Raw genomic sequence first — 20,004 nt, forward strand, 5'->3', positions numbered from 1 at the left:
TGACATCGGACGTACTAATACGCCAATGTCCGTATCCCCCAATTTTCCTTGGGCGTGACAAGAATTTGCCTAGTGAGTAAAAAGAATTTTTCCGGTGAGCAGGAAGAATTTGCCAGGAGAGCAAGAAAAATTTGCCAGTGTAGTAGGAAGAATTTGCCCTGAGCAGTAAGAAAATTTTGCCCTGAGATCAAGAAGAATTTGCCTCTGGACCCAAATCCAAGTCTGTCTGCTGTATGCGGGACGGTTGAGACTAGAGATGAGCGGATCGATTCATGTCTCTCTGGTCCAGCGTCCAGATCACTGGTACCTGGCAGCTGGACGGGAGGCCGCGAATTACCTCCTGGTGTCAACTGCTCAACTCTAGTTCAGACCTGTGGATTTATTTTTTGTTTATACATTCATAGTCATAGCGTCCAGATCTTTACGTAGGTTCACTATATGATATCTGGCTTTTAATTGTCTTTTAGGCCATGTTCACACTTTGCATAAATACTGTGTTTTTTGTTTTCTGCAGGTGTCTGCACCAAACTACACAATAACAATCTTCTCTGGTAATTACATTTGTGCTACTTTTTTAAAACTTTTTCCCTCTTATTTGATGGGTTTTATGTGTAGATGTGAAGCTGCGTTCTTAATGTCAAAAGACATGACAAGAGAGAAAAGAAACACCAAAACTGCAGAGTTCAGAAGCCTCTTTAGACACACAGGAGGCGCAGTTTTCATGAAATCACATCGATTTTGCTTGGGCAGTTAAATGCAGCACAATTTCTGTGCAAAAAAAAGCAGCAGAAGATACACAGCATTTAGGCTATTTGTGAACATGGTCTAAATGTCCAAGCAGAGTGGATGTGATTTCATGAAATTTCCGCCCTCTGTGCATCTAAAGAAGCTGCTGAACTGTGAGGTTTGGGTGTTTTTTTTTCTCTATAGACTTGTTACATTTTTAAGTGCACAATCAAAGCTTTTCTGTAGTATTAAAAAAGCATTTATATCGCGGATTCACATCTGCATCAAAAAACGCAATAAATATGGGGGACCACGCGTAAAAGAAACATGGCAAATACGCCATATTTAGAGAAGATTATTGCGCTGTACAGAAAATACGCAGCACAATAAAGTAGCATTTACGCTATGTGTGAACACTACCAGAGTGTTACATTTTTACTACATTTTTTATGGGTTTAATAGAGAAAAAAATATCAATCACACCGTTTTTTCCGCCATTTATCGATTCTCGTAAATAATGTGATTGCTGTGTCGTGTGGGTCGTCATGATTACAAGGACACCAAATATGTCCATGTGAATTTGTGATGTTTAATTTTTTTAAAACGCAGTAAAAATGACATTTGTTATTGTTTTTCATTCTTTTTTTAGTAATTTTATAGGAAGAAATAAATCTTTCTTTTATTCTCCCTCTAGTATACAGAGGCATAAAAATACAATGCATCTCTTTGTCTCAATATAATCTGCCAGTGAGCTTAGTGGCTGCAATACAGGTGAATAGCTTTAGCTCCCGCCTGCAATTATAGAGGTTGTTGGTTCAATTACAGGGGAGACCCGCAAAAAAAGAGAAAATTTACTTTTTGGTCATTGATTTTCATTTTTTTTAGTAGTATTATAGAAAAACAAATATGACATTTTTTCTTCACCAGTAGAATACAAATGCATAGAAATACACTGCTAAAGTCTATACAATGTATCTTTATGTATAATAGTATAATCTGCTTCTGGGTTCACTGCAACATAGCTCAAGATTACCAAATTCTACATCATTGTGGGCTGTGGCTCATTGCTAGGGCTGCTACATGAGATTGTCAGTACACTCGAGTCTCAGGGAGAGAAGATCACAAGACAAGAAGTAAATCGCTTAATTTATGCACTGACCAGAGATCTGGCCCCGCCCCCGAGGAGGAAGAGCTAAGGAGCAATGAAGAAGTCTAAGAGAGGTATAAGAAGCTGGGACGAAGCCTTGATGGGGCAGAATTGAGCCCTCAAATCGAGACAGTCCTACTAAATCCGGGATGGTTGGAACCTATGCTGTACATCCTAAATCTCATTAATCTGCCCTGCCTGGTGAAAAGTCTATACAATATGTAACATTGGAAGGTCACGTCTTGAGCAAAATCATACACTATGTATTGTAAATCACCTGGAAACCAGCTTTAAATAGTTATTCACATGTGTTCTTTTATGGACAAAATTGCCAAGTGCTTATAAAAAAAGAAAAGATGCAATTTACTTGTTATTAAATGTCCTCTACAATGTCTAAAGCGGACAGATTTTTCAGCGTATTGCTTACTGCTGGTTACAAGCCTATTAGTCGTGGCGATACACAGTGCTTACAAGCTCTTTCCAACAGAATTTGTAAGCGCTGCTGTGAAGCTGGCCAGGATTGCTGGAGCACACTGTTTGGGGCAGGGTGTCAGGTTCACTGTAACATCCCAATAAAATTAATATTTGATTTATTTGAATTGATTATTTTTCTCCTTAGGATAATTCCAATTTATGGCTTAATAGAACAACCCTTTAATACTTGATCCTAAATAATATGCTTGTCTCTTCTGCAGAGCTATGTTAATGACTGCCTGTGATCTGTCTGCAATAACAAAGCCCTGGCCAGTTCAACAGCGGGTCTGTATCATTTGCAGCAAAATTCCTGCATGTTATTTTTTGTTAATTATGACTAACATCAGTGAGGCCTCATTCAAACGTCTTTTATATTTTTATGTGCATGAAAAAAGAGTCCAGTTTCATCTAATTTTCATCAGAATGTCATCAGAGTTTGGTCAGGGTTTCATCAGTTTTTTTTCACTGATAAGAAAGAGGGAAAAAATGTTTGTCCAGTTCTCCTATCTATATGGCCTTATTCACAGGTCAGTGTTTGGTCAATATTTTTACGATGTACAATATACAAAATATTGTGGTACCATGTTAGCCAGAAAAATAGATGTAAATACTTATGTCTCAAAAAAAAAAATTGAGAAAAGAATTCAAGGTGTGATACCTTTATTGGCTAACCAGAGAAATTATATTTGCAAGCAAGCTTTTTAAACATTAAATAGGAATTATAACAGGACATGAGATGATGTTAGCTAGAGACAGGCCAAGGAAATCAAATTAATGTTTTTGTTACACATGCAGATGAGGACCAAGTGTTCTATTAGAGATCTGAAGACCTTCTTGTGGAGGTGTGAACTGTGTCCATGTAATGAGTCATGAATCCAGGTGTCAAATTCAGTCCTATTGTTAGAGATTGAAACATATTTATAAATTTGAACTCCCAAATTTTTCTTTCTCTGTCACTATTAAAATGACCTTTCAATATTAGGACTTTTAGATCTGCCAAGCTGTGCCCAGGTCTAGAGAAGTGTATTCCTACAGGTGTGTCCAGCTCATTTTTTATCGTATGTCTATGCAGATTCATCCTTGTTTGTAGTTTTTGCTTAGTTTCCCTGATGTATGTCCCTGCATTGCACCTTGTACACTGTATCATGTACACTACATTGGAGGATGTACATGAAAAAGAGTCCATGATCTTATAGTCCTCCCAATCTAAGGAATATCCTTGTCAGAAGTGCCCTCACATCACCATCAGAGACAGGCACAGTCCCCTGTAACAGTAAGAAATGCAAGACCTGCACCCACATATCACCAACAGATAAAGTCCCCATACCCAACACAAATCAGGACTATAAGATCATGGACTCTTTTTCATGTACATCCTCCAATGTAGTGTACATGATACAGTGTACAAGGTGCAATGCAGGGACATACATCTTGGTCCTCATCTTTATGTGTAACAAAAACCTTAATTTGATTTCCTTGGCCTATCTCTAGCTAGCATCACCTCATGTCCTGGTATAATTCCTTTTTAAATGTTGCCATCTCTTCTCAGTAATTCACTTGTAAGAAAAGCCTGATGAAGGGGCCTTCTGAGCCCTAAAAGCTTGTTTGCAAATATAATTTCTCTGGTTAGCCAATAAAAGTATCATACCTTTCTCAATTTTTTTTTGGAGACATAAGTATTTACATCTGGTCAATATTTTGTATTCTAAAACACTATCATTGAAAGATTGACACCTGTTCTGTGTTTTGACCACACTTGTGGTTTTGGCATACAAATACTGACTAAATACTGACAAAAAATGCTGATATGTGAATAAAGCCTGTTATTGAAAAACAGACCGCACACAGATGGCATCTAAATCCAGGTAGATCTTTTTCCCTGACTTTCATTGCAGATATTGATCCAACACGTGGATCAATATCGGGCAAGTCTGCACAATTTGGCATGGACTGCTCAGTCTGTGGAAATAATCTGACATGTGAACAGCCCCATAGGCTATCATAGGTATGAGTGCTATCCATGACAAATACAGATAGTACTCTTAGGGCTCATACCCATTTGCGAGAAAAATGACGGTCTGATTTCCAGACAAAAAAAACGGACGAGTTCTATGGGAGTGTAATGCGATTTCCATGCGATTTTTCCATGAAACATCCATATGACATGCGTATGAAATGTGTATGCAATCCGTATGCAATGCAATTTTAACATGAGTTTTTGCATACAGCAGTTCTCTCTATGTTAGATCTCATGTTAAAATAGCATTGTAAAAAAACTGCACACGTCATTTTAGGCCTGTTTCACACTTCAGTTGTTTGACATCAGTTGCAAACTCCAAAAGTGTGAAGAAACGGATCAGTTTCTGTTTTGCAACAAACGGATGCCACCGGATCCGTTTCTTGGATGGATCCGCTTCAGCCGATAAGTACATGAAATTTAAAGGAACCGATGTCTGGAAAAGGAAAGAGAGAGAGAGAGACCTTTTTGCTATTGCGCTTCTACGGGTCACAGGTCAGAGGAAATTACGCAGGACTGAAGTACCTGCTCACAGGTATGCTCCTCCCCCAGCCAAATCCCCCAACCTAACATGATAAGACATACATACATTAATCAAGTGCAATGATAAAAAGAAAAGAATACCTTTTCTTATTAAAAACAATATTAACAAGTTAAGACAGAATTATAGGAATATAGACATATCAATTCTGTCGTTGAAGCCGGTGGATTTCAATGCACCAGTGTGCATAATCCAGCTAGCTTTTTTTCTGAGGAGTAACTTATGAAAATCTCCCCCTTGCAGGGGTAAAACAATTCTTTCTATACCTGCAAATGACAATACATTGGGATCTCCCCTGTGGACTTAAAATGTTCCCTAAATCTAATATATAATGGACGTATTGATTTGCCGATGTAAAATAACCTACACTGGCAAAAAATTACATACACAAAATATTCTGTCTTACAAGAGATAAAGTCAGAAACATAATGAGAAATAGCTCCGATCTGCAAATTGCGACCTGTAATATGATACCTACAGAAGGAACACTGGCCACATTTATGGTTACCTTTTGGGGCTCCTGACCCTAAGCAATTATTGGATTTTTTTCTAATGCGATTATACACCAAGATTTGTCATAAACTGGTACTGCGTCTACACAAAATCAAAGGACCTCGGGAAACCATATCCGTTAACTCTCTGTCACGCTCTAATATGTGCCAGTTTCTTCTGATAGTAGAGCGGATGAAGATGTCCAAGGGGCCAAATTGAAAACAAAGCACAAATCTTTTATCGTTTTCGATTTTAGCCCTATCCTTATGTCTAATCGCACCTAAAGGTTCATTTTTAGTTCTTTCTAATGCTGAACTCAAAAGTGTGTCAGGATACCCTCTCTGTTTAAATCTTTCATGTAGATCAGCTGATTGTTTTAAGAATCCTTCATCAGTGTTATTGATTCTCTTTAATCTAAGGAATTGGCTATAAGGCAAAGATTGTTTAGTATAAAATGGGTGCAAACTCTTGAAATGCATCATGGAATTTGTGGAGGACGGTTTTTGATGAACTGTAGTACAAATGGTCTGATTATTTTATTTCATTGTACACATCTAGAAACTCTAATGCTGATCCTCCAAACTTAGACAGGAAGGACATATTCATGGTGTTGGAGCGGTTAAAATGCTCATCAAAGTGATCAAAGGTGTCCTGTGTCCCATCCCACACCATGAATACGTCATCAACATACCTAATATACAATTTAATATGTTTTAAGAAGCGATTATCCATGGAATATATGTATTTTTCCTCAAACATTCCTAAAAACAAATTTGCAAAAGTGCACGCTACCGGAGTCCCCAACGCATTCCCCCCTTTCTGCAAAAACCAACTGTCCAAAAACATAAAGGCATTGTGTGATAATACATATATACAGTTAGGTCTATATATATTTGGACAGAGACAACATTTTTCTAATTTTGGATCCAGACATTACCACTAGAGTTGAGCGACTTTTGGTTTTTTAGGGTCGCGTTTCGTTTCGTGAAACCCGACTTTTCCAAAAGTCGGGTCGAGCAAGATCGTCCGATTATAGGGAAAAGTCGGGGTCGTCCCGAAACACGAAACCCAATGTAAGTCAATGGGGAATAAAAGTCGGCAGTGAGAGGAGGACAGGAAACACACCAACAGTGCCCATTTGAATGCCAAAAGCATCAATTCTTCTTACTTAAGCTTGTCAACCTTAATTAACTTCATAATACAAGTTACGCACTGAAAAATGGGGGTTATTTGTCTACAGACTGTGGGGGGGAGGGCTGGCTGCAGGTTTTCATGTGCCCTGGGCGAAAGAGCGCCCCTTTAGCACATACCACAACTCATCATGCTCCAATACGGCAGAGAAATAGCGGTATAGTACAATGAAAAATACCTCACTTTTTACATCTCATGACGAGGCCCATCTATTTCTCCATACAGAATCATTGGTCCCATATAATGTTTGAAACAGTATATGATGAGCTCCACATAATGCTACAGTATATGTTGGTCCCCATGGATGAAGCTCCACTGTCTTATGGGCCCAAATAATGCTCCAAACATAATGGGCCCCATTTCTAATGCTCTAGTGTATAATGGGCCCTGTAAATGCTGCTCCAGTGTCTGATGTCCACCTTTGGAATGTTCCAGTGTATGGTGGGCCCCATCTATCATTCTCCAGAGTATAGTGCTCCCCAAAAATTGCTGTCCCAACATTGAAAACAATCAAATAAGTCTCCTCGCTAGGGAATCCCTGTACTTGTCTGGACTCCTCGTCGTCCCCATCTTCCATCTCACTGCACAGTATTTCAACTTTGCAAGTGCTGTGATCCTGGGCAAGCAGGGGGGGCCCACTCGTTGGCGACGGCACTGGCACAGGGCCCCTGATAGTACGGTGGTGTGTCTGATGGCGGGTGGGCCGAACCTGCACTTTCATCTGCAGCTTCCTCTTTGTCACCGTGTAAGATGGAACTGTATATGGGAAGGGTAACCTGAGTTTCATCAGGGTCAGATTCAGGTCGTGTAGCGTGCGAGGGAATGTAGTGGTCTGGGTCAATGTACCAGCAGATTCATCGAGCAGTGGCTGGGCATCAGTGCACTTGTGTCGCCCCCAGGAGTACGGTCGCCACAGTGGCATTACCTTCTTCCTAGGGAGTGTGATGTCATGCTTGGGAGCAACGAAGGATCTCTCTAGCAGGTTAACTGATTGGGCGGCGTTATTCCCACGAGTCATGACCCTCCAAACAGCGTTCATGAAGGCAAAGTGTTTGTTTTACATGGGCAGTATGGTTGCAAAGCTGAACCTTAAAGGAATGTCCAGAAGGGCACCACCAGGAGTGGAGCCTACGGTTAAATTCGACTCCACCTGGGAAACCTCAACCATGCCAGCTACAGAACAGATGCACACATTGCAAGCTTAATTCCGTTAACGAACGAGACTCCGTCACGCCCCGCGGTCCGAGTCCGGCTTACTAGAGGGACACGTGAGGCTCTGGCACATGAGATTGGCCAATAACTGGTGTGTCATGCCCTTACATGTCCGTGGCTGCCTGTGCGCTACACTGAAAAGGCCAGCGTTTGTCGCTTACAGGTGCAGATAACCCGCTGAACAACGTTAGTGATGGGGATCACTGATTACAATTATTACCCACGAATAGAGTTGAGCGATACCGTCCGATACTTCAAAGTATCGTATCGGATGGTATCGGCCGATCTTTAAAAAAAGTATCGGTATCGCCGATTCCGATACCGGAAGTCCCATTCAAGTCTATGGGACTTCCGGTATCGGAATAAGAAAAACCCTTTCCTGCCCTTGTACAGCCTCTCTGGGGTCTGTACGGGCCTTTCGGGGGGCTGTGCCGGCCTGCCAGGGGGTCTGTGCAGGCTCCGGTGGTCTGTGTCGGCCTGCCGGTGGTCTGTGCAGGCTCCGGGGGGCTGTGCCGGCCTGCCGGGGGGCTGTGCAGGCTCCGGGGGGCTGTGCCGGCCTGCCGGGGGGCTGTGCCGGCCTGCCGGTGGTCTGTGCAGGCTCCGGGGGTCTGTGCAGGCATCGTCCGATGGGACTACAAGTCCCATCGGGAGATGCCTGCTACCATGACAGTGATTGACACATTAGCCAATGATGGGACAGTAGTAGTCCCATCATCCGGCTAATGTGTTAAATGTAAAAAAAAAAAAAAAAAAAAATTACATGCTACATACATACAACATGCATGCTACATACATGCTACATTCATACTACATACTACATACTACATACATGCTACATTCATACTACATAAATACTACATGCAACATACATACTACATATATACTACATGCATGCTACATACATACTGCATGCTACATACATACCACATATATACTACATACATACTACATGCATGCTACATGCATGCTACATGCTACATACATAACACATATATACTACATGCATGCTACATACATACTACATGCTACATACTACATATATACTACATGCATGCTACATACATACTACATGCTACATACTACATATATACTACATGCATGCTACATACATACTACATGCTACATACATACTACATATATACTACATGCATGCTACATACATACTACATGCTACATACATACTACATATATACTACATACATACTACATACATACTACATGCATGCTACATACATACTACATGCTACATACATACTACATATATACTACATGCATGCTACATACATACTACATGCTACATACATACTACATATATACTACATGCATGCTACATACATACTGCATGCTACATGCATGCTACATACATACTACATACATACTACATACATACTACATGCTACATACATACCACATATATACTACATACATACTACATACAATACATTCATACAATACATACATAGACATACAGTACATATAACATAGAGTAACATACCTACCAATACTTGTCACATTGTTCCCCGAAGCCATTGTCTTTTACGGAATAAATATTAACATAACAAACCACAAAAATACTCACCCACGATCCGAAGCAGTCCACGAGTGTGTCCCACGACGATCTTGGGTAGAGAACTGCAGCATCAGCTGTTGCTGCCGTTCTCTACGGGCTGCAGGAATCCAATGACGGAAGGTAGGTATCCTTCCGCACTGTATTCCTCCGCCACTTAAAAAAAAAAAAAGTCCCTAGTCTCACTTTATGCCATTGCTGTGTGGGAAATTCCCACGCAGCAATGGCATAAAGTGAGACTAGGGACTTTTTTTTTTTTTAAGTGGCGGAGGAATACAGTGCGGAAGGATACCTACCTTCCGTCATTGGATTCCTGCAGCCCGTAGAGAACAGCAGCAACAGCTGATGCTGCAGTTCTCTACCCAAGATCGTCGTGGGACACACTCGTGGACTGCTTCGGATCGTGGGTGAGTATTTTTGTGGTTTGTTATGTTAATATTTATTCCGGAAAAGACAATGGCTTCGGGGAACAATGTGACAAGTATTGGTAAGTATGTTACTCTATGTTATATGTACTGTATGTCTATGTATGTATTGTATGAATGTATTGTATGTATGTAGTATATATGTGGTATGTATGTAGCATGTAGTATGTATGTAGTATGTATGTAGCATGCATGTAGTATATATGTAGTATGTATGTAGCATGCATGTAGTATATATGTAGTATGTATGTAGCATGTATGTAGTATGTATGTGGTATGTATGTAGCATGTAGTATGTATGTAGCATGCATGTAGTATATATGTAGTATGTATGTAGCATGTAGTATGTATGTAGTATGTATGTGGTATGTATGTGGCATGTAGTATGTATGTAGCATGCATGTAGTATGTATGTAGCATGCATGTAGTATGTATGTAGTATGTATGTAGTATGTAGCATGTATGTAGTATGTATGTGGTATGTATGTAGCATGTAGTATGTATGTAGCATGCATGTAGTATATATGTAGTATGTAGTATGTATGTGGTATGTATGTAGCATGCATGTAGCATGCATGTAGCATGCATGTAGTATGTATGTAGTATGTATGTAGCATGCATGTAGTATGTATGTAGCATGCATGTAGTATGTATGTAGTATGTATGTAGTATGTATGTAGCATGCAGTATGTATGTAGCATGTATGTAGTATGTATGTAGTATATATGTAGTATGTATGTAGCATGTAGTATGTATGTAGCATGTAGTATGTATGTAGCATGCATGTAGTATGTATGTAGCATGTAGTATGTATGTAGCATGCATGTAGTATGTATGTAGCATGTATGTAGTATGTATGTAGTATATATGTAGTATGTATGTAGCATGTAGTATGTATGTAGCATGCATGTAGTATGTATGTAGTATTTTTTTTTTTTTTTTTAACATTTAACACATTAGCCGGATGATGGGACTACTACTGTCCCATCATTGGCTAATGTGTCAATCACTGTCATGGTAGCAGACATCGCCCGATGGGACTTGTAGTCCCATCGGACGATGCTTGCACAGACCCCCGGACATCAGCACAGCCCCCCGGCAGGCCGGCACAGCCCCCCGGCAGGCCGGTACAGACCCCCACAGGGTGCACAGACCACCGGCAGGCCGGCACAGCCCCCCGGCAGGCCGGTACAGACCCCCACAGGGTGCACAGACCACCGGCAGGCCGGCATAGCCCCCCGGCAGGCCGGTACAGACCCCGGGCAGTCCACACAGCCCCCCGGCAGGCCGGCACAGCCCCCCGGCAGGCCGGCAGAGACCCCCGGAAGGCCCGAAATGACGGCGCATCATGATGCGCACACACCGCGCATCATGATGACGTCAGGCTGTCAATCAACTTTGAACTTCCGATTCCGATGCCGAATTCCGATATTGAAAAAATATCGGAAGTCGGTATCGGAATTCCGATACAGCAAGTATCGGCCGATACCCGATACTTGCGGTATCGGAATGCTCAACACTACCCACGAACAATGATTTCCCAGTAAGTGCAGGTCAACCGCAGTTCCGGAATTAGGCCTAACCGTCATTCCTGAAAAAATGAAAAACTTACGTGTGCAAACCACAGGTGCTGTAGCTTGCTTAACAGCTCGCCAGCCGTTCTCACGCCCAGTATGGATTACACGTGATTGCACAAAGGTTAGAAAGGGTACCGTATCCCCGGATAACATGTATGGATAGCGTACACATTCAAAATATATGTCTCAGGAGGCAGGCTCAGACGGTGTCAGGCCCAGTATGGATAGCACGTGATTGCACAAAGGTTAGAAAGGGTACCGTATCCCCAGATAACATGTATGGATAGCGTACACATTCAAAATATATGTCTCAGGAGGCAGGCTCAGACGGTGTCAGGCACAGTATGGATTTGACGGCCCAGATTACACAGCGGAGGAGCAGGGAGAGGTAAAGATTGCAAATGCTGGGGCCCTGCCCAAGCAAGGGGGGCCCACTCGTGGGCGTCGGTACTGGCACTGGGCCCCTCATAGTACAGCGGTGTGTCTGACGGCGGGTGTGCACCACCACCGTCAGAGACACTTGATTGCACTATGAGGGAACCTGTGCCAGTGCCCGCGCCCAAGAGTCGGCCTACCCACCTGTCCAGGGCAACGGCACTCGCACGGTGTCGTGCGCTAGGTGGTTACCCCGGCCATGGGGGGGGAGGCAGCACAGTTAGGGAGTTTTAGAAAGTGGCATATGTTGATGTTGGACATTCAGCTGATGCAAAAGGCGAAATAGGTGAAGTACCAGGAAGAGGTGGACCAATGCAAGCCATTTTTCTGTCACCCTATGTGTCATCAGGGGAAGGTGGGACAAAATCCTTGGAAACCCATGCGTGGTTCATTTTAATGAAGGTTAGATCATCCACATTTTGGGTTGACAGACGGGTCCTTTTTTCTGTCAGGATTGATCCAGCTGCACTGAAGACTCTTTCCGATAGCACACTTGCAGCTGGGCAAGCGAGCTCCTGTAAGGCATATTGGGCCAATTCAGGCCAGGTGTCCAGTTTAGCGGCCCAATAGTCAAAGGGGAATGACCTGTGTGGGAGAACATCGATATGGAAGGAAAAGTAGTTTGTAACCATAGTTGACAACTGCTGTCTCCTGTCACTTTCCATCGATGCAGTATTACCAGTTGTGTGAGCGGTATTTGAAAAATCAGTCCACAACATTGTCATGAAACCCCTGTCTCCAACGCCACTTCTGCTGTGTGCACCACGAACACCTCTGCCAAGCTGCCCCCGCCCCGTACGGCTCGTGTGAGAACCATCACCGCTGCTGTGTGCTGGGAATGCCTCAAGCAACCGATTTACCAGAGTTGCTTGTTTATTAGCCAATATTAGGTCAAGGTTCTCCTGTGGCATGATGTTTTGTAATTTGCCTTTATAGCGTGGATCCAGGCTGCTGGCCAACCAGTAGTCGTCATCGTTCATCATTTTGGCAATGCGGGGTCCCTTTTTAGGATCCGCAAGGCATAATCTGACATGTGGGCCAATGTTCCCGGTGTCAATGATGAACTGCGAGTGCTGGGTGGAGGAGCACTTTCTGGCAAATCCACATCCCTCCAGTCACGCACAAACCCTGTACCAGACCTTGCCACGCCAACATTTTCACTTGCCCCACGAGATGCATCCTCCTCCCCTAAGTAATCATCCCCATCATCATCCTCCTCCTCCTCTTCTTCCTCCACCTCGTCCAGGAGAGGTCCCTGAGCAGAAAATGGCTGAATGTCATCAAGGATTCCCTCCTCCTCTTCCTCCTCATCAACATTGGCTGCAGACGCCTGCTCCTTAAGGTGCGTCAAAGTTTGCATGAGCAGACGCATAAGTGGGATGCTCATGCTTAGGATGGCGTCGTCTGCGCTTACCAGCCGTGTGCATTCCTCAAAACACTGAAGGACTTTACAAAGGTCTTTCAGCTTCGACCACTGCACACCTGTCAACTCCATGTCTGCTCTCAAAGTGCCTGGCCGTGTATCCTCCCACAAATGCATTATGGCCTGCCTCTGCTCGCACAGCGGCTCCAGCATGTGCAGGGTGGAGTTCCACCTTGTTGCAATGTCAATAATGAGGCGGTGGTTGGGAAGGTGGAGCAATCGCTGCAGCTTCTGCATACGAACGGAGTGTACAGGCGACCAGCGGATGTGCGCGCACAGTCTTCGCACCTTCTGGAGCAGGGATGTTAACTCCGGATAATTTTTGAGGAAGCACTGCACCACCAGGTTCAAGGTGTGAGCCAAGCAAGGTATGTGGCTGAGTTTTGAAAGGGCTATGGCTGCCACAAAATTACGGCCGTTATCACTAACTACCTTGCCTGCCTCAAGATGTACACTGCCCAGCCATGACTCAGTTTATCGCTTCAAGTACTCGGCCAGCACCTCGGCGGTGTGTCTGTCGCCCAAACACATCATCTGCAACACAGCCTGCTGACGCTTTCCACTAGCTGCTCGATAGGGGGACACATCGTGTGCAACAGTGGCAGCTGCAGATGGAGTGCTCGTACGACTGCGCTCTGTGGACGAGCTTTCGCTTCTGGAGGAGGAGGAGGAGGTGACTGGTGTGTTGTGCAGGCCAAATCGCTAGCAGCAGAAGCAGTTTTTTTGTCTTCTTCCCTGCCTAACGCTCTCCCTACAGAATCAGCAGCAACCTCTCCCTATACTAAGATCGGCAGAAGTAAGATGGCGGTCGGCGTGCACGCCCTTTTATACCCCCTGTGATGCCCACCAAAGCAAGCCAATCACTTGCATGCCCTTCTGAAAGATGGTGGTGACCCGTGCCTATGTCATCATGTTGCCCACAGTGTCCGTGGATCCTGATTGGCTGAAAAAGAGCGCAAAACAAACTTTTGAAACGCGACTTTGGCGCGTAAGTCGCCGACCTCGTGGCCGACCTCATCCTAGGGTCGGGTTTCGTTTCATGAAACCCGACTTTGCCAAAAGTCGGCGACTTTTGAATTTTTTCGACCCGTTTCGCTCAACTCTAATTACCACAATGATTTTTAAACAAAACAATCCAGATGCAGTTGAAGTTCAGACTTTCAGCTTTCATTTGAGGGTATCCACATTAAAATTGGATGAAGGGTTTAGGAGTTTCAGCTCCTTATCATGTGCCACCCTGTTTTTAAAGGGACCAAAAGTAATTAGACAGATTAAATAATTGTAAATAAAATGTTCATTTCTAGTACTTTGTTGAAAACCCTTTGTTGGCAATGACTGCCTGAAGTCTTGAACTCACCAGACGCTGTGTTTCCTCCTTTTTGATGCTCTGCCAGGCCTTCACTGTGGTGCTTTTCAGTTGCTGTTTGTTTGTGGGCCTTTCTGTCTGAAGTTTAGTCTTTAACAAGTGAAATGCATGCTCAATTGGGTTGAGATCAGGAGACTCACTTGGCCATTCAAGAATATTCCACTTCTTTGCTTTAATAAACTCCTGGGTTGCTTTGGCTTTATGTTTTGGGCCATTGTGCATCTGTAGTATGAAACGACGACCAATCAGTTTGGCTGCATTTGGCTGGATCTGAGCACACAGTATGGCTCTGAATACCTCAGAATTCTTTCAGCTGCTTCTGTCCTGTGTCACATCATCAATAAACACTAGTGACCCAGTGCCACTGGCAGCCATGCATGCCCAAGCCATCGCACTGCCTCCGCCGTGTTTTACAGATGATGGGCTCATAGACTGTAAGCTTGCGAGCAGGGCTCTCATTCCTCTTGGTATTTGTTATAATCTATGTGATTATCGTTATGCTGTAATGTCTATTGTCTGTACAAATCCCCTCTGAAATGTAAAGTGCTGCGGAATATGTCGGTGCTATAGAAATAAAATGTATTATTATTATGTGGTATGCTTTGGATCATGAGCTGTACCACGCCTTCACCATACTTTTCTCTTTCCATCATTCTGGTAGAGGTTGATCTTGGTTTCATCTGTCCAAAGAATGTTCTTCCAGAACTGTGCTGGCTTTTTTAGATGTTTTTTAGCAAAGTCCAGTCTAGCCTTTTGATTCTTGATGCTTATGAGTGGCTTGCATCGTGCAGTGAACCCTCTGTATTTACTTTCATGCAGTCTTCTCTTTATGGTAGATTTGGATATTGATACGCCTACCTCCTGGAGAGTGTTGTTCACTTGGTTGGCTGTTGTGAAGGGGTTTCTCTTCACCATGGAGATAATTCTGCGATCATCCACCACTGTTGTCTTCCGTGGGCGCCCATGTCTTTTTGCATTGATGAGTTCACCAGTGCTTTCTTTCTTTCTCAGGATGTACCAAACTGTAGATTTTGCCACTCCTAATGTTGTAGCAATTTCTCGGATGGGTTTTTTCTGTTTTTGCAGCTTAAGGATGGCTTGTTTCACCTGCATGGAGAGCTCCATTGACCGATTGTTTCCTTCCAGCAAAACCTTCCATATGCAAGCACCACACCTCAAATCAACTCCAGGCCCAGGCCTTTTATCAGCTTAATTGAGAATGACATAACGAGGGAATTGCCCACACCTGTCCATGAAATAACCTTTGAATCAATTGTCCAATTACTTTTGGTCCCTTTACAAACAGGGTGGCAAATGTTAAGGAGCTGAAACTCCTAAACCCTTCATCCAATTTTAATGTGGATACCCTCAAATGAAAGCTGAAAGTCTGAACTTCAACTGCATCTGAATTGCTTTGTTTAAAATTCATTGTGGTAATGTCTAGAACCAAAATTAGAAAAATGTTGTCTGTCCAAATATATATGGACCTAACTGTAAGATATATAGATAGATATGGCAAAAGCCGGCAGATGCCGTGTAAAGTAAAGACCGCGGTGAACTCGGCAGCATGGGAAAATATTCAGAAAGTTTCCCACACTACTGAGTTCATGTTCGGTCAGGTGGGGAGGCTGCGCAGGCAGCTTTTCATTAATTACACAGTGGTTTACAGCTGGGACAATAGCATTAGCACCGCTCCCAGTTGTAAACGATTTAACCCCTTGAGATGGATTGCAGCGTGGGACTTCACTGTACGGAGGACAGGTATGGGATATTGTTGCTTTTTTATTTTTAATTTTTTTACAGGAGAATGAGGGCTTCTCTTGGATTGGGAGTTTAATAAAGATGGCAAACCTGTGTGTTTAAATATTTAATTAAAAGACTTTATTCTTAATGCCTGTGTTTTTTTTAACCCATTCATACTTTTGGATTAATAATGGATAGGCGTCTTAGTGACACCTCTCCATTATTAACCAGGCTTAATGTCACCTTACAATAGCAAGGTGACATTAACCCTATATTACCCTATATGCTACAGAGCAATAGGAAAAGAGAGGCTAAGTGCCGGAATTGGCGCATCTGTAAGATGCACCTTTTCTGGGGTGGCTGGGGGCAGATGTTTTTACCCGGGGGGAGGCAATAACAATGGTCCCTTTCTAGGCTATTAATATCTGCCCTCAGTCACTGGCTTTCCCTCTCTGGCAGAGAAAATTGCGCAGAAGCCCACGCAATTTTTTTCCGTGAATTAATTCTTTAATGTAACACCTACAGCTCCAATATTTTACACACACACTAATAACATTATTAGTTAGGGACATATATAAATCTAACTGATATGCAATGGTTTACTATATGTAAACCATGTCTCCTATCCTGTCGGCTTCTGCAATGATTTTACAAAAGCCGACAAATGAGTTATCGGCTAATTCTACTATGTATCTCTCTATGAAATATAAAGATGCATATATATGTGTGTGTGTCACTGACATATATACCTTATATACAGTATACTGTATATATATATATATATATATATACGCCTATTCTATGTGCATACATACTGTATATTCTAACATGTCAGTGTGATTTTACTTTATAGCCGCATATGAATTGCAGGCTTTTCAAAGGACAACAGTGCGTAAAAAACGGACAGCACTTGCATGGTGCGAATGCTGTCCGATCTTTTTCTCGCACACATTGACTTGCATTGGTGAGTCTCGTCCAAGAATTGCAGCAATATGCAGCATGCTGTGATTTTTTTTCTCACTCCGATTTCGGCTGAGAAAAAACTCGCAAATGAGATGTCACCTATTGAATAACATTGGTCCAAGTGCAATCCTATTTTTTTTATCAGATTGCACTCGTTCGTATTTCTCTCAAGTGAGTATGAGACCTTAGGCCGGGATCACACATGCGAGGAATAGAGCCGAGTCTCGCATGTCAATACCTGGTACAGCCGCCGGCACTCAGGAGTGGAGCGTGCAGCTCCATGTTTTGCTATGCGGCCGCACGCTCCGCTCCTGAGTGCCGGTGGCAGTGCCGGGTATTAACATACGAGACTCAGCCGTATTCCTCGCATGTGTGATCCCGGCCTTAGGTGAAAAACCAACATGTGAAGAGCCCTAAGTGTCCTTTTTATTGTGCAGTGAGTGCTGTACTACAGTGCTCTACAGAAATAACCTTTTTTTTTATGTAGAAGGGTATGTTACGATATAAATACTCTAATTAACAAAAGCTGACATGTTGGATACTCATTACATGCATATAATCGGAACCTATATTCAAAGAATAGAGCAACTCCCTACTTAATAGAGTCCTACAAATAAACAATGGAGCAATATACCCTGAAGAATAAAGTGAAATGAGGCACAGTAATATCAGTGACATATAAAGAATTTTTTATTAAATACTCACAAAGTAAGGATGTAAATAACCCACAGTACAATACAAGATGGGTATAAAATGGGGAAAAGACCTAGCAATACGTATCCTCAAAACATAGCAGCACAAATAAGTTAGCACATGTATCTCAAAGAGACAACTGGGTAACAGCAAAGAATCCATATGAGAAGGTAGTATGTAACATAACAAATGTGCCTTAACATTTCATAGTTATAAAGTGCCTCTCATATTGCAGTAAAAGACTGGTGCTTACCCATGTGGGAGAGAAAAGTTGATGGACCGTGTATGCCGCAGTCCCAGCGCGCATTTCACATGATGGGCTTCCTCGGGAGGCTATGTGGACTACCTCCCATGTTGCGATATATAAAGGGAACCTCTTCAGGAATAAATGATTGATGCCGTACTCTCTTGAGCGCATGTGGGGTGGGTTGGCGGCCACGTGCACGTCACATCCGGCCATCAAGGATGCAGTGCGGATCTAAGGAAAACACTTCTTGTAACGTCGTCACAGACCCGCACTGAGCCAGAAGGATGCCTTCTGAGATGCAAGCTGACTGTGGGATCCACGGCGCATGCGCACAGTGTGGCAGAGATCTCAAGTATGGGAAGAGGTATGGGTAGATAGAGAAAGCATATTTGGTGAATATAGAAAAAACAAGTAAGCAGTAATAAAAATAAAAACTATTGGAAAGAGATAAAATTCCTCTGGTCATAGGGTAATACATACAATGGGCATAAATAATGCAGGACAATGGGAGGATAAAGTCTCTATACAGAAGACGTGCCAGATGTGTATCATTATTAATATTCCAGATAATCCTCCAAAAGAGATTCTAGCAGAAAATAGCGCACAATCCAGACAAGAAGCATAGCCTACCTCCCATCCTGAGCGCTGGAAGTTGTACAGCAGTAATACTGCACAATCAGAAATGCAATCATGACATCCCACAACTTGTATTTGGCATGTATTACCTCTAAAGGCTCATTCAATCAATGATTTTTCTCTTACGCCCGAAAAACTTTCATCAGAGATTTTGATCAGCTTTTCGTTAGGGTTTGGTCAGTGTGTCATTTTTTAATCATCAGAGTTTGGTGAGAGTTTCATCAGTTTTCCTCGAAAGAAAAAAAAAAGATGGACAGTCTGTTAAAAGTGGACAGCACACGGATGGTTTCAGAGTGCTGTCCGATTTTTTTTTTTTTTTCTTTCACAAGCCCATACACTTGCATTGGCGAGTTTGATCCAAGACTCAGATGTCTCCATGATTTTGTGCGGACCACTCGGTCCATCAGAATACACCAACATGTAAGCAGCCACATAGACTATAACGAATATGACTACTATCAACAAAAAACATAGATGAAAGTCGTATGTAATGAACAGGTGTCTCTATGAGCCTTAAAGTGGTTTTCTCATGAACAAAGTAGATTTTAATTAAACCTTTAACCCCTGGGGTCATTTTCTTTTTTTTGCATTTTCATTTTTTGCTCCCCTTCTTTCCAGAGCCATAACTTTTTTCTTTTTCCTTCAATATGGCCGTGTGAGGTCTTGTTTTTTTGCAGGACAAGTTGTACTTTTGAATGACTCCATTGGTTTTAAGATATCATGTACTGGAAAATGTGAAAAAAAATTCTAGGTGTGATGAAATTGCAAAAAAAGGGCAATTCCACAGTTTATTTATTTATTTTTTTTTACCATGTTCACTAAATGCTCGAACTGTCCTGCCATTATGATTCTCCAGGTCATTACGAGTTTATAGACACCAAACATGTCTAGGTTCTTTTTTATCTAAGTGGTGAAAAAAAATCCAAAATTTGTTTTAAAAAATGGCGCCATTTTCCGAGAACTGTAGCGTCTCCACTTTTCATGATCTGGGGCTGGGTGAGGGTTTATTTTTTGAGCTGATTTTTTTATTGATACAATTTTGGTGTACATACAATGTTTTGATAGCCTGTTTTTGCATTTTATTGCAATGTGGCGTCAACCAAAAAAACGTAATTCTGATATTTTAATT

General features: G+C 42.4%; 1 protein-coding gene across 5 annotated transcripts in view; it reads left to right on the forward strand.

The window, feature by feature from the left end:
- PDE5A (phosphodiesterase 5A) overlaps positions 1-20,004 on the forward strand; it is a 461,491-nt gene that overhangs the window by 405,239 nt on the left and 36,248 nt on the right. For all 5 annotated transcript variants that reach the window (XM_073571847.1, XM_073571848.1, XM_073571845.1 and 2 more), the window contains one exon: positions 2,569-2,632. In XM_073571847.1, the coding sequence (XP_073427948.1) occupies positions 2,569-2,632 (64 nt within the window). The remainder of the gene's footprint in view (positions 1-2,568; positions 2,633-20,004) is intronic.

This window comes from Dendrobates tinctorius, unplaced genomic scaffold (assembly GCF_039654945.1).
Source record: "Dendrobates tinctorius isolate UK_male_01 unplaced genomic scaffold, ASM3965494v1 ptg000030l, whole genome shotgun sequence".
NCBI classification, from domain to species: domain Eukaryota; kingdom Metazoa; phylum Chordata; class Amphibia; order Anura; family Dendrobatidae; genus Dendrobates; species Dendrobates tinctorius.